This window comes from Rhinolophus ferrumequinum, chromosome 5, assembly GCF_004115265.2.
Source record: "Rhinolophus ferrumequinum isolate MPI-CBG mRhiFer1 chromosome 5, mRhiFer1_v1.p, whole genome shotgun sequence".
Taxonomy (NCBI): Eukaryota; Metazoa; Chordata; class Mammalia; order Chiroptera; family Rhinolophidae; genus Rhinolophus; species Rhinolophus ferrumequinum.
In genome coordinates, this window is record NC_046288.1 from 30,238,415 (window position 1) to 30,251,839 (window position 13,425).

Sequence of the window (13,425 nt, forward strand, 5' to 3'; positions counted from 1 at the left end):
TTTTGCTTTTCTTTCGTAAACATCTTCCCGCCTATGACATCTGGCCAGGATAGGACTGTTCAGGTTTTCTCTCATGATGGTTCCAGGGAAAACTAATTTTGGGTCACTCTGGGTATGCCAGTTCCATCTCCTAACATACTTCTGAGCTTGGGGAGTATAATAGTTACGATTCAGGAGTGAGTCTCCCTTCCTGAGTCTTGGGCTGAGACACACCTATAAAAAAGTGAATCCTGCACAGAGACAAAAATAAGACCCCCAGAGAAAAAAAAAGATCCCCTTTCAGGGAGAGAAAGGCACAGACACACAGACTATGGTGCTGCCTGGAAAGACAAAAGGTTTCCTGAACTCTGCAGGGCCCAGAACAGAGCTGTGCCTGGAGTCCCTCAGCAGCAGTCTCTATAGAAGCAGCTGACAGATGTTGTTAAGGGATCTTAACAGCAGGGTGTCCTGTGCCTGCATTTAGTACCTACCTCCTCTGACCTCAGGTACTGGAAGTGCTCCAGACTACGACGAACTGTTGGGGAAATAAGATCAAAGATCACAGACTTGAAATATGACTTGCTATTTATTATAAAATCTGCCTGGAGAAAGAAATGAGGGGATTATTTACCAGCCTGAAGTCAGGTGATTGATTGATCGAACTCAGTTCATAACACACCAGTTTTCTTTATACAGGAGTATATCCCAAGATCCCAACCACCCCCATCCCAGCAGAAACTGAGGTCTGGAAGGAAGGGCCTTGTATTCTCAGATAAACTTAATGTATATATTTGAAAAGCAATTCAAAAAGTTTGAAAATGGGAGAGCAATAGTAAACTAGGTAAAACGTCCATTTGAAAAGATACAAATGTACAATTTGAAATCAAAGGGAATCACAGAAAACAAGGTAAAGTATGCACATGAGATTCACATAATTGAAAAGGGGGAGCCAAACATTCCTTTATTTTTTACTTTTAAGAAAGTGACAAATTTGAGTAGGACAAAGGAAGGGGCTGACTTCTTTTATTCCAAGAAAAATATCTGAACCAGTACACAATGACACACATATCGTGTTTCCCCGAAAATAAGCCCTAGCATGATTTTTCAGGATGACATTCCCTGAACATAAGCCCTAATGCGTCTTTTGGAACAAAAATGAATATAAGACCCGATCTTTATTTTCGGGGAAACACAGTAACAAGGGTCAACTTATTCCAGAGATAGCCACAATTTTTTTTGTGTGTGTGGGGAGAGTGTTTTATAACTTTATTTGACAATCAGTATATCCACGTTAACTATTTGTAGGTTTTTGAAAGTGGTGACAGGTACGTAGAGATTATTTGGTGAATTTTCCTCCTCATTGTTTTCTGGACAACCACACCCAGATGCAGTATGGGATATTCCTTATTCCTTTGGCCCAGACAGCTTTGTTGAGTCTGCTGTCAATGTGCACATCTGGGGTTCCCATCTCCTTCATGATAAATTTCCGGATCTGAGTACCCGAGGGGCACGCTTCTTGAAACCCACTCCATGGATGCGCTTGTCAATGTTGATGGTGTATTTATTCCCTGGTCACTACCTCGTTGATGGCAGAATGGCCCTTCTTCTTCTCACTGCCCTTCTGTGAGGGAGCTATCCTGCCGGGTCCACGTTGGAAAGCTCTCTCCTCTTTTTGCTGTTAACACAACCAGCACACACATTTTTGCTCCTGCTTTCTTGATTGTAAATGTTGCAAATGGTCAGTTCTTGTTATTCAAGGTTGTTAGGTCCTATTAAGTCATCACAAACACTGAATTAGAGAATACTGAACCATTGCTCCTAAAGAATACACAGGGTTCTGATCCTGCAAGCCTCCGGTCACATTTCTGTCAACTATCAATACAACATAGTGTTGATTCATTAACACCAAACTCTTGGCCAACAGAACTCATGCCTGAATGAAGCTTATCTAATGCAGGTATTTTCTCCTTAAAAAACATCACAGCCTTCATGTGATTAGAACACTAGACAGCACTTCAGCATGACACTCGGAGGCCATTATAAATAGCGAAATCACCAAGTGAGGCACAAAAATGAGAAAAAAAACATAGCACAAAAAGGACACTTGTTTAGTTTGAGAGCTGAAACATGAAGGCACAGTGCTGCCTTGTTTGACCTTGTTGGGAAGATGTGCCTCAGGTGACTCAAATTTTTTGCTACACTGTGTGTCCAAGAAAGACATCAAAAGCACTGTATTGATTTAGGGGTTACAAATAAATTTTACCAAGTAGGCAAATTGGCAAATATGAAATCTGCGAATAATAAAAATTGACTGCACGTGAGTTTCAATTCCTTCACTATGATTGGGAAGCATGGTTTTCTCAATATGGCAGCCATAAACTAGGGCTGGGAAGTCAGGAAAAGAGAAGCTAGTCTCAATTCCTACCTCTAAATTCTCAGTGAGCTGTAGTAACATGACAACCTAATTGGCTAAGATATAATAGACCTCACTCAAGAAACGACTAATTAATTTCACTTTCGTTTTTATTTTACTGTAAAACATGAGATGGGATAATAGGGCATCTCAGAATCAGGTTCACATTCCAACTCGGTGAAAATGTATAATTTATAATCGCAAATGCCTTGTCAAATTTATTCCTAACTATCTTAACCAAACTTAATCGTCTTTTCAAGTTAAATAAACAAACTGGGTCTATAATTTACATTACCTGCCAATTTTTCCTGTATTAAACATCTACCATAGTTTAAACCCATTAGAGTATCTTCCAAATAAACAATGGTTTATAAAATCACTTCCCTAATAGGTAGCCGCTCTTCTGGTTTATTCTCCTTTGACTAAACAAATTTAGTGCTTAAGATTTTTCACTTTGGTCTCTAGCAGTCCTTAGTTCCATATTTTGTATTCCAGATTTCTTATAGGAAAAGGAATGTACACTTTGTATTCTCTCAGAGCATAGTTGAGAAGCAACATCACCTACCACATTAGGTTACTTCCTTGCAAGCACGGACTACTCTACTGCATGTATCTCAAGTCCATTTTCACAAAATCACACATTAATTCATAGTCGATCTATGTTTCATTAGAGTAAGACTTCTTAACCAAGAGTTATCAGAAGGCCTTCAGGGGGGTGGTCAGTGAAGGCCCTCATATTGTAAGTCCTTTGATTTTTCTGACCATGGCTTTATCAGATGCTCAAACAGATCTATGATGCTTCACACGTCCAAATTTCAAAAACCACCTCATTGGATTCTCTTACTTTATAAAATTTTAATATGTGGGACAGTTTAGTACAATTTAACATCAGTCAGTATCTAGTCCTGTTCTCCAAAGTTCTAGCATCTCTAGCAAGTTGTAATTTTCCAAACAGAGCTAGACACTTCAGCTCCACTTGTGTATTCTTTGCACATAATTATACATACATTTCTAGCACTTAAAAGATTTTAAGTACTGTCAAATATATCTCGATTATATCTTGACCTACAGTACTTCAGAGTTCATTTGAAATACAGGCCAATTAAATCATATCTGAATTTCTAAATCTTTTAAATATATTAAGGTGGTAGTGACACTTCTGTTTCAAAATCACTGAAAAGTGTATCATTTTCTTGAAATGAACTTGGAGTAAAAGGCAGCAAAGAGGTCCTTATAAGGAGTGTCTGAATCTCCCTTGGTCAATGGTATTCGGCAAAGTTGGCGAAACCTAGGAGAACGCAGCAGTAAGTTCTGTGAAAGGCCCATGAAGCTGGAGCATAACCAGTAGAGAACAATCGACTGTAAAAAGAAGAAAGGACATGAATGTTAGCACCTCTCCATTCTCCAAGGAAAGCAAGCTCCGGAGACAGGCAGAAAATTGTGTGTAAAAAGAAGTAGACCAAGACCGAACAAGATCTGCAGTGGCCATCAGATACCTGAAGGGATCTAATAGGTAAGAAAGAAGGATGAAAGGAAGACCAAAAAGCGAACAAAAAGCACAAGGAGAGGTATTCATGATAGAAAGTAGATGACAGAGAGCAGCTCCCAGAGGCCCAAGAGAGATCTGGCTGCCTGCTTTGGCACTTACACACGCCTCTTCCCCACCAAGAGTCCTGAGAAGCTGCTATCCTGGAGGCAGGTTACTGGGGACATGACCACTAATGATGGCAAACTTAGCCTTCCTAGACCTCATTTTCTTCCCTATAGTCATCTATCTTCCAAACTTTTCTAGTACCAGTTTCTACGTGTAGTCAGGAATGCGTTCTTTGGCTTTTTCTGAGACATGTAGTCTCGGCATTATCTTGAATTTTCTGCAGCCTCTCTAAATATTCCCATACATACATCTGTTCCAAACTTCTCTTTGGCATCAAAAGGTAATCAGGCCCCAGAGGCACAACCGTGTGGTGGCTGAGTCTGGGCCCTGGAGTCAAATTGCTTGAATCTGAATTCCATTTATTTGACTTTGGGTAAGTTATTTTTTTTTCTGTTTCAGTTTCTTCATTTATAAAATATGCACATGTTTCAGTTTCTTCATTTATAAAATATGCACAGAACTATACCTATCGCAGAAGGTTGCTGTGAGGAATAAACGAGGTAATTCACATAAAGTGCAAAGCACAGTATGTGACCTATATTAAGCATGTGCATTTGTACCAAAAGCAAGTTTTTAGGGCCAGCAAGTAACATATAATCAAAGGCAAATTAGCCTAGTAGTCAAGAGCAGGAGCGAAACTGCCTGGATGTGTGTTAAGACTCTGCCACCTAATAATGTGTGACCTTGGATGAGTTACTTCACCTCTTTGTGCTTAAGTTTCTTCATCACTAAAGTGGAGACTATAATAGCACCCACTTCAGTGCATTGTTAGGAGAATAACATGAGCTAATATGTGTAAACTGTTTTAAATAGTGTCTGGCATAAAGTCAATATTAACTAAATGCTAGTTATCATCATCAACATCTGATTTATCCACTAAGGTACCCCGAACCCAATTACACAGACTACAAGTTGTCTACTGAAACTTGTTCTTCTTCCTTAGTAATAAAGGACTAATTTTTAGTTGGGTATACTACCACCTAAAATAAAGAGTACACCCCAGCCTCTCCCGTAATTAGGTGTGGCCACATAACTAAGATGTAAGCACAAGTGTTTGGTGGGACATCTGGCAAGGCTCCTTAAAAGGGGCTGACAGCACCTGAAGTACCCTTTTACCACTCCGGCAACATGAGAAGCTCCAGCAGCCATCACAGCCATACTGTGGCCTTAAGGATAGAAATTAGACCGTGGATGATGGAGCAGTAAGAGAGAAAAGAAGCAGGCCAGGTCTCTCATACTTTCATAGAGCTGCAACATCAACTCTATACTGAACTGCCTAACTCTGAATTTCCTATATTTGAGAGAATAAACTTTGGGGTATTTAAGACACTTTTTTTTAGATCTCTGTTACTCACTCTGAATCCAGTTCCCGACCAAAACTTCACTGCTCCTATTTTATTTGATCTGGGGTGGGGGTTTCCTCAGTTATAGTTGGTATTATTTCTCTCCAGAAATGTAGTGAATCTGTATTGTTCTATTTTTACAGGGCACTTTAGAATAATACTACTATTACATGAAAAGTTCTATAATAGGCACTTGATGTAATTTCATTACTTTTCAGACATTATGATGTCTATTTTAGAATGTGAAAACTTACTTATTTTTACACAGGATTAATGACAATATTCTATCCAAGAGACAGCTTTAAAAATGCATTTTTGATGATGAAAACATACTGTTTCAGATTCCTAAGACAAGTAATGTAAAGAACTTTTATATATGCTGATATAACCCTAACTACCAGCAGTAAATGAATTCTACTTTACGGTCTCTGTGTCGGCTCTGAGCAGAGGCAGAGCTTTACCTGACACAGCTTCTGTCCTCTTAGCACTAAGGAATCCCTGAGAAATAAGAAAAAGACTAAGCATATGAAATAACTACAAACATAACTATTTCTTTTTCTATTTCTATCGAGTTTAATTACATATAGATGGGGACAAGTGTATCTATCTCATAGAACTGTATGAGGTTAAACAGTATTACATACGAACCCATAGAGACTGGGCACAAAGTTTTCTTTCTTTTTTAAGTGCTAAATTCCTAGGTCCAGTCTATGTAAACAAAAAGAATTCAATATTTCAACTAATCAAACAGAGCAAATACTTTGTCTATAGTACTGTGCAAGGTACTTTGCAAGATTAAAGAGAGTTTGATTTAGTAAGACAGTTAACCCACATTTACATAAAGGAGGATTAACCAATCCCAAGAAACATTTACGTGTCATTTGGTAACAGAGACAGTAGATTGGTTATTATAGAAATTCAGAAACTGGTAAGGCTGAGTATTCAGAGGAAGCTCAACAGAGAGGCAGAATCCCAGCCAGTCTAAGTAAGAGACAGGATTTCGCACAAGCTACACACAATGCTTGTGCTTACTTACTGACGGTACTGTTGCAGCGACTGGAATCATTAATACTGACACCGCCCGGAGAAAGTATGTCATATACGTCTGAAAACGAGACATTCCAATTTTTTGCAGAGCAAAAATCTGAAGGGGTAGAATATATACAAATATAATGATTATTAAAATGCATATGAAATTAGACAAGCTTTAAAATACAAACTGATTTTTGATTGGCCTCTACTTATATTTTAATAAAAGCAAAAAAAATAAAAATAAAACTGATAAATTTGGTTGATTGTCTCTTAAAAAACTTAATTATGCAGAATTCTTACAATGTAGCTTCAATAAATAGCAATAAAGAGATTCAGCTATATTAAACAGAATCACAGCATAATTTTTACAAGTCAATGTTTTTTGAAGATTTGTAAGACTGGGGGTGATCACTTCATAAGTTATATAAATGTCGAATCACTACGTTGTATACCTGAAACTAATATAATATTGTATGTCAACTGTAATTGAAAAATAAACATTAAAGAAAAAGATTGTAAGACTGAAAGACCCTCAAGATAGATAGTAGGTATGAAACATTACCCTTGTTTTTTGGCACTTAAGTACAGTGCCAGGCATAAAGAAGGAACTTGGTATCTCAAAGGTTTGTGATCTGGCTACATGGATTCAGGGGAAGAACCAAGGCTAGGAAAAGAGCAGTTATAATTTATGAATGATTTATTAAGAGGCAGCACAGCATAATGATTACGAGCACAGACTCGAGGCCTACACTACCTAGGTTCACATGGCAACCCTGTATACTCACATAGTGATGATGTGACTTTGCACAATGTACTTCATCTTTCTGTGCCTCATTTCTCCACCTTAAAATGGGGATAGTAATAGTACCTACATCACAGGATTAGTCTAATTAAATGAGTTAATTCATGTAAACTGCTTAAAATAGTGCCTGGCACATGGTGTATATTAAGGAAGAATAAGCTTTTACTAAACACACGCATGCTGCGTTGGCAGATGGTATAAAGGAAAGACTGACATTAATCCATGGTGACCTTGTGTTTATCACTTCCTTCTTTCTAACAAATGTTCACCAAGTATCAGTCACACTCACAGGACTCAGCTAGGTGCTCCTAGGGAAACACACTTAAGACTACACCTGGAGTATTTCCTCAAGAAACTTCCACCCAACAACATCTTACAGTATCATCTTCATTTCTCGCGTCTAAAAAAGGGGTGGATTAGATTTCTGAGAGACCAGGGGACATGAGGTCTGCGCGATCTCGACTGAGGTGGATCATTTCTTCCACTTCAAAGAGTCTATGTTCCACTCAGCGTCTGAGGACAACTCTTTCTGAAATTAAAGGCATGCTTCCCCTACACTGCTGTGTAAAGGAGCATGGCATAATGGTAAGACTTGGATGGCTGAGAGGTCACATTTTATATGTGTTTTTCCACTCCATCTTATAAGGAAGTTCTATGGTTTTTCTAAGGACATAGAGCTAAAAAATGGCAGTCAGGTACCGACTGTGTTCCCTCCCTACAAATTTACATATTAAACATGCATTAAAAACACCAATGTATTGTGGGATTAAAACCAGATTGATTAGGCATCTTAATCACTCTTCACCAAAAGCAAACCACAAAATTAAATGTATTAGAATCATATAATTTTAAAGCTGAGACTTTGAAAGTATTCTAATTCAGCTTTCTTATTTTAATTAATGAGAATTCTAACTCACCACCCCACCCCTCACGATCACCAAGAGGTTAAGAAATTGGCCTAAGACAGACATTAAGACATTAATTTGTCAATGGCTGATCTGCGACAAGAAACCAAGGAGTCTACATTCTAGTTCAGAGCTATCACCACCAACTCAGTCACATTTAAATTTCATGTCAGAAGAGCAACAACAAAAATCTAATGATTTAAATGGCAAACAAATGCATTTAAAACCACTGACCTCTACTATTAATAAGTTGATGACACCAAGGGAGACAGGCAGAATCCACGTGGAATCCAGTGCAGTGAGGTCAGGAAACCACAGGACCCCGCCAGTAGCTAACTGCTCCTGAACAGAAAAACCTGCTGAAAGTTTTATAAATAAAAAAATTTCTAAAAACAGCAAAAAGAAATCTACAAGACATAAATAGTATGATAATTCCAATAAGGTATCCCTCACACTAAAGACTTGAACTGGTTTTATTCAGGCTATTTTCATTCCACAACACAAATTAGTCCTTTCTGTACTGAAAGGTAAGCAGCTTTCTGCAGCAAACTGATGTAGAGAGTATAAAGATACATAGCAGTAATCTTTCCAGACTTAAATGCCTTTAAGTGGAAGTTAAAAACAAATGCTTTTGTTGATATGGTTTCTTAATTAATGTTTACACTTGTAACTGTGAAAGCTTTTCTGGTCTTTTAATTTTATAAGCTACTAACTTGTTCTTTTTGGCTAGGAAACCAATAACACTAATTTTATTATGACCTCCAAGAAGCAGGATTACTGCTGTCCTTCCTAGATTTGTTTTCTGAACACAGCTAGTTTACTTCCACTTACTATTTTGAATTCTATACTTATACCCTTTATAGGAAGATGGTTAAAGTATTCTCATTATGAGAAGCATGGTTTTGTGTTTGCTTTAGAGTACCAAGACAATAGTAGAGAACTATTTGGCGGAAACAGATTCTGTAACTACCTTGTGCATGTGCTGCCCCTGTGCTAAAATTCCGCAGAGCAACAGACATGAAGATCCACATTGGAAGCTGAATCCACACCAACACTGTGGCTTTGAAAGGGTGGCAGTTATCCCGAACATACAGCTCTGAAACAAGCCTCCGCATATTCTTTAGATAAGTGAGCCTAGTTTGAGGGAAGAGGGGGAAAAAAGGGAAGAAGAAAAATGTCATCTGACGACTAACAGTGCTTCATACCGCAGTACAAATACAGCCATGTCTGGTTACTGGCTGAAGAATTTGTGTAGGATTTTTAGCTGTCACAGCCATAAGGGACTGCCTAAACAAAAGACAAAGCCTTTTACTGAAAAATCTCTGGCAATGTACTCGAATTACAGTGCAATAATCTGACCTTGTCAGACTATAGGCTTTGTCCATCGTGGTCTTGGGCCAAGTAGGCAATACTAAATGAAACTGCACCACTATGTTATGACCACAATCTCTATCAGAGATACTAAAGGTGAAAGCACAGTTTACTCAAACCCCTCTACTCCTGCCAAGCTCAATTACTTGATTCCCTGAATATATTTTCTGTAGCAACGTGGTTTTGTACAGTGTATGCTCTTGGCCTGTCAAAATGGTCTCCATTCTTCAATCATCTCTTTCATGAAGATTTTCTTAACCTGTTTCTCTGTTAACCGTATTAGTTCTTGTCTTAAGTCTACCTTTCAGCCTATAGTCTCCTTGAAGGTCCAAGTATTAGGTCTCGTTCATCTCTAAATGTCTTGCAGCATTTTTGTACACGGTAGGCATCCATAGGTCTGCTGAATTTAATCGAATTACAGCGTATTGAATTAAGACAGTACACACTGACATTCCAGGCTCTTTGTAATTTAGCCTCTGTCTACTCTTCCAACTTTATATCTTGTTACTCTTCTACAGACACCTGTATATTCTGGTGCCTGAATTACTTAGGTCATCCAACACATCAGACTTTCACATCAGCATGCATTTGGAAATTATTACGTCATCTGTGCAGATAGCCCACTATTGTGGCTGTTACCTGACAAACTCCCGTTCATCCTTCAAGACTCAGTCCCATTGAAAATCCAGGAAACCCTCAGATGTGTCCTCCTACAGAGCCACCCATCTGTGTAAGGATATAGCTAGACAATCATCCTGCCAGTGCTGCATAGGCAAGGTACCATGGTCATATCTAGCTGCATTTATAACCCTGGTGAGCAGCTACTAACTTGTTCTTTGGCCTACACTTGTAGTTCTGAGATTTATCAGATCAGTAAAACTTCAAAACTATAGGTTTGCCAATTTTATCACATAAAGACACTAAACCACCACAATGACTTTTAAATGTCAGGTCTTTTTAACACTAAAGAGACAGCAATTTCCTATTGAAGACAGTTGGCAAATTTACACCTATATAAAAACAATATGAATAACTATACCTATAGGAATACATATTTATATTACAAAGCCCTTATTTTTCTCACTGGTGTGAAATGGTGAACACTTTTCAGAGTAATAAGGATAAGAATTTGGGAAACTAAGTAGTAGCTTAGGTTGATTGAAGCAAGAGAACTTAGAAGTTCCCAGTGGATGACTGCAGCATGGGCAAACACCCTTGGGTAACGGCTTTCTAAGAACCCATGCAGACAACTACACAAAGTAACTACAGTGGATGGACAGTACCCTGGCTATCCAGTTGCTTCTATCATGACATTCACATTTTCTACTGCCTCATTTCTATGATCTATTGCCTACTGTTATCTTTTTAAAAAGGTCAAGTTTGTAAATAATCTTTATCACTTGTTGACTAAAATCCCAACAGACTGGCACGGTATCTTTATCCTGTGAAGCCTTCCCTGACTTTCCATGATGACCCAGCTCCTTGCACAAAAACCTTTCCGATAGTACTTAATTCAGTCATTATTTGATTTCAAGTCTTTTTTAGTAGGCTGGAGTCCCTCAGGAGCAAGAAACTTGACCTTATTATCCGTGTTTCTCCATTTCTTTGCTTTCAGTCAGTATATAAAACTATTATGCCACAAAAACTTATTAAGATACTAAAGAGTAAAAATAACTATTTTGCTGCTAAAGCTACAACAAACCACATCTTATATTAATGTATAATTAAAATCGTGTGTGAGTGTGAGTGCGTGTGTGTATTCACAGTCTTATATGCATAGAATTAGCTTACCTGGCAACTCTTTTGGACCACCCCAACTGATTTGCACGAACTGCAACTTCCTGGTTAAGATGCCTTGCAATGTTTTTTATTTCTGGCTGCAAATTTTCCACCTAGCTAAAGAAAAAGCAGAATTTGTTATGAGCATATAAAGGATCTTTATTCATTACTACTGATAATTTCATTTCCTATTCCCTCAACTCATTTAAAAATGTGGTGTAATGATCATGTCAAGAAACCTTAAGTCTAAGCATAAGATGTTAATTTGCTTAAGGTATCCTCAGTTACAACCAAATTCAAATTCCAGATTGTACACTTAGCTGTATGACCTTGGGCAAGTTACTTAACCACTAAGATCATTTTCCCTCATATATAAAATGTCTAACAGCACCTACTTTGCAGGATTATAAGGATTAAATGAGAACTGCACCCTGCACTTTTATGTTTCATCCCTGGATTTCCGTCACTTAAACTGAAAAAACAGACATCTATTAATTAAGAGTCTTTAATATGCTTTGTGACAGCCATATACCGCATTTATATCTGCTCTGTAACTCTTTCTGTAAAGTAGCTCACTGCATTAATGATGCTAATGATTCCCTTCCTGTTTTGTTTCTGGGTTTTTCTCCCTAATGATAATAATCTTAAAACATGAAAGCCATTATTTTTGAAGTCTCACCTTTGAGTAATACTTTGCTTTCAGTGCACTTTAACCTCTACTATCTGATTTGCTCTCATAACATTGTAAAATAGAGCAGGAAGGTATTACTATTGATTCCACAGAAAAGATAAGGAAGTACTGAAGATCACGTGGCTAAGAATTACCAGACACAGACTTGTGGGTGGTACCGCTTGAATAAAGCTTGCAAACTGCTAGCTTAGTTTTTTCTAATAAGAAAGATCAGCTGGAATACTTGGGGACGAAATATGCTGCAGACATACAGGCTGTTACAATCGCTAAGGAAGTAATTTTGTCGGTTTCACCATACAACTTCTTCTGCTGATTCTTTTATCTCTCATTCTCTAACAACAAGCTTAGTAACCACTTGTGCTTTGAGCACAAGACCAGTAGGGTAAAAAAAATGACATGTACATCACCAAACATCTCTTACTTCACACATCAATGCTGGTTAAATTTCTTAGCAATGAAGTGCTCCAGATGATTGATACCAAGCACTCCGGAAGTATCCGGGGATGTTCAGCAGATCACCGCTCACAGCCGAGGCGAACGCGAAGGGTCCACGCGCGGCTCGGCGCCCCTCACCTTAGCCAGAATGTAGTGCTGGTAGGCCGCCAGGGGCAACGTGACGGAGCCACGCAGGGCCAGGGTGGTGAGGAGGATACTGCCCCACCAGGGCAGGCCCGTGGCAGTGTGTGCGCCGAGCAGCAGCTCCTCCGCGCCCCGCACAGGCGCCGATGTGGCCAGGGCCTCGTACCAGCCGCCCGCGCCGCCCGGGCTCACTGCAGAGACTGAACCCACTGCCCGCAGTGGCAGAGCAGAGCGCTTAGTGCCGCCAGCTGGGGTGGGCGCACGTTGAGGGCCCCAGGCCCCCAGCTGCAGGGCAGACAGCTGCCGCAGCCCCCTGCCGCCAAGCCGGCACAGCATGTCTGCGCCAGGGCTGAACCCCAAACCCCAGGTTCAGAATAGGAACCGCTCCTCCGAAGCCGCCACGCGCATGCGTCCGCAACCCTGAACATAAAGTGAGCACGTGCTCGCCCACAGCCACTATTGACCTTCCCAGTCAAGCCAGTGACTTTTGCGTCGCACTGGAGATGACGTAGAGATAGGGAAGTCCCGCCTTTCCCACGCGGCACTGGGCAGGCCTACTGCGCACACACGAAACTTTCCCGCCGCTGGCGTATCGCTCCTCAGAGGCCGAACCGGAATTGTGGAGGCGGGGGCGGGGCCTGTTCCCTTGTGAAGGCAGTCTTCACCATGTGCCTTTTCCCTTTCCTTATTAAACTAACCGTGGCGTTTGTCGTGGGTTCAGCTTGGTGGGTGGTATTTGTGACCATAGGGTAGCCCCCCACCTCTTTACCTGTATCCTGATTGCTTCCGCTAGAGATCGACATAGATTATACTGCCAGTTGCTGAAAAGCCAGCTTGGAGGGAGATGTGTATTTCTGACCAACCCTGAGTTTTAATC

The 13,425-nt window shown here is 39.7% G+C and overlaps 1 protein-coding gene across 2 annotated transcripts; it reads right to left on the reverse strand.

The window, feature by feature from the left end:
- Positions 1–534: 534 nt before the first annotated feature.
- LOC117022475 (cytochrome c oxidase assembly protein COX18, mitochondrial) lies at positions 535–13,031 on the reverse strand. 2 transcript variants are annotated; one of them, XM_033106555.1, is made up of 6 exons: positions 12,543–13,031; positions 11,291–11,391; positions 9,099–9,262; positions 8,363–8,484; positions 6,426–6,533; positions 535–3,751 (listed from the first exon to the last, which is right to left on the reverse strand). In XM_033106555.1, exons 1-6 carry the CDS (start codon positions 12,882–12,884, stop codon positions 3,578–3,580), a joined length of 1,011 nt encoding a protein of 336 aa, XP_032962446.1. In that variant the 5' UTR covers positions 12,885–13,031; the 3' UTR covers positions 535–3,577. The 2 variants fall into 2 exon arrangements, with proteins under 2 accessions (XP_032962446.1, XP_032962445.1); XM_033106554.1 differs by having other exon boundaries at positions 536–3,751; positions 8,363–8,487; positions 12,543–13,030.
- Between the last annotated feature and the right edge of the window lie 394 nt (positions 13,032–13,425).

Excerpts from the sequence above, each read along its gene's own strand:
- LOC117022475 (XM_033106554.1), bottom strand. The coding sequence starts at position 12,884 with ATGCTGTGCCGGCTTGGCGGCAGGGGGCTGCGGCAGCTGTCTGCCCTG. Across the intron at positions 9,263-11,290 it reads TGGTCCAAAAGAGTTGCCAG|GCTCACTTATCTAAAGAATA; the intron begins GTAAGCTAATTC and ends CCCTCAAACTAG. Across the intron at positions 8,488-9,098 it reads AGGGGCAGCACATGCACAAG|CAGGTTTTTCTGTTCAGGAG; the intron begins GTAGTTACAGAA and ends TAAAACTTTCAG.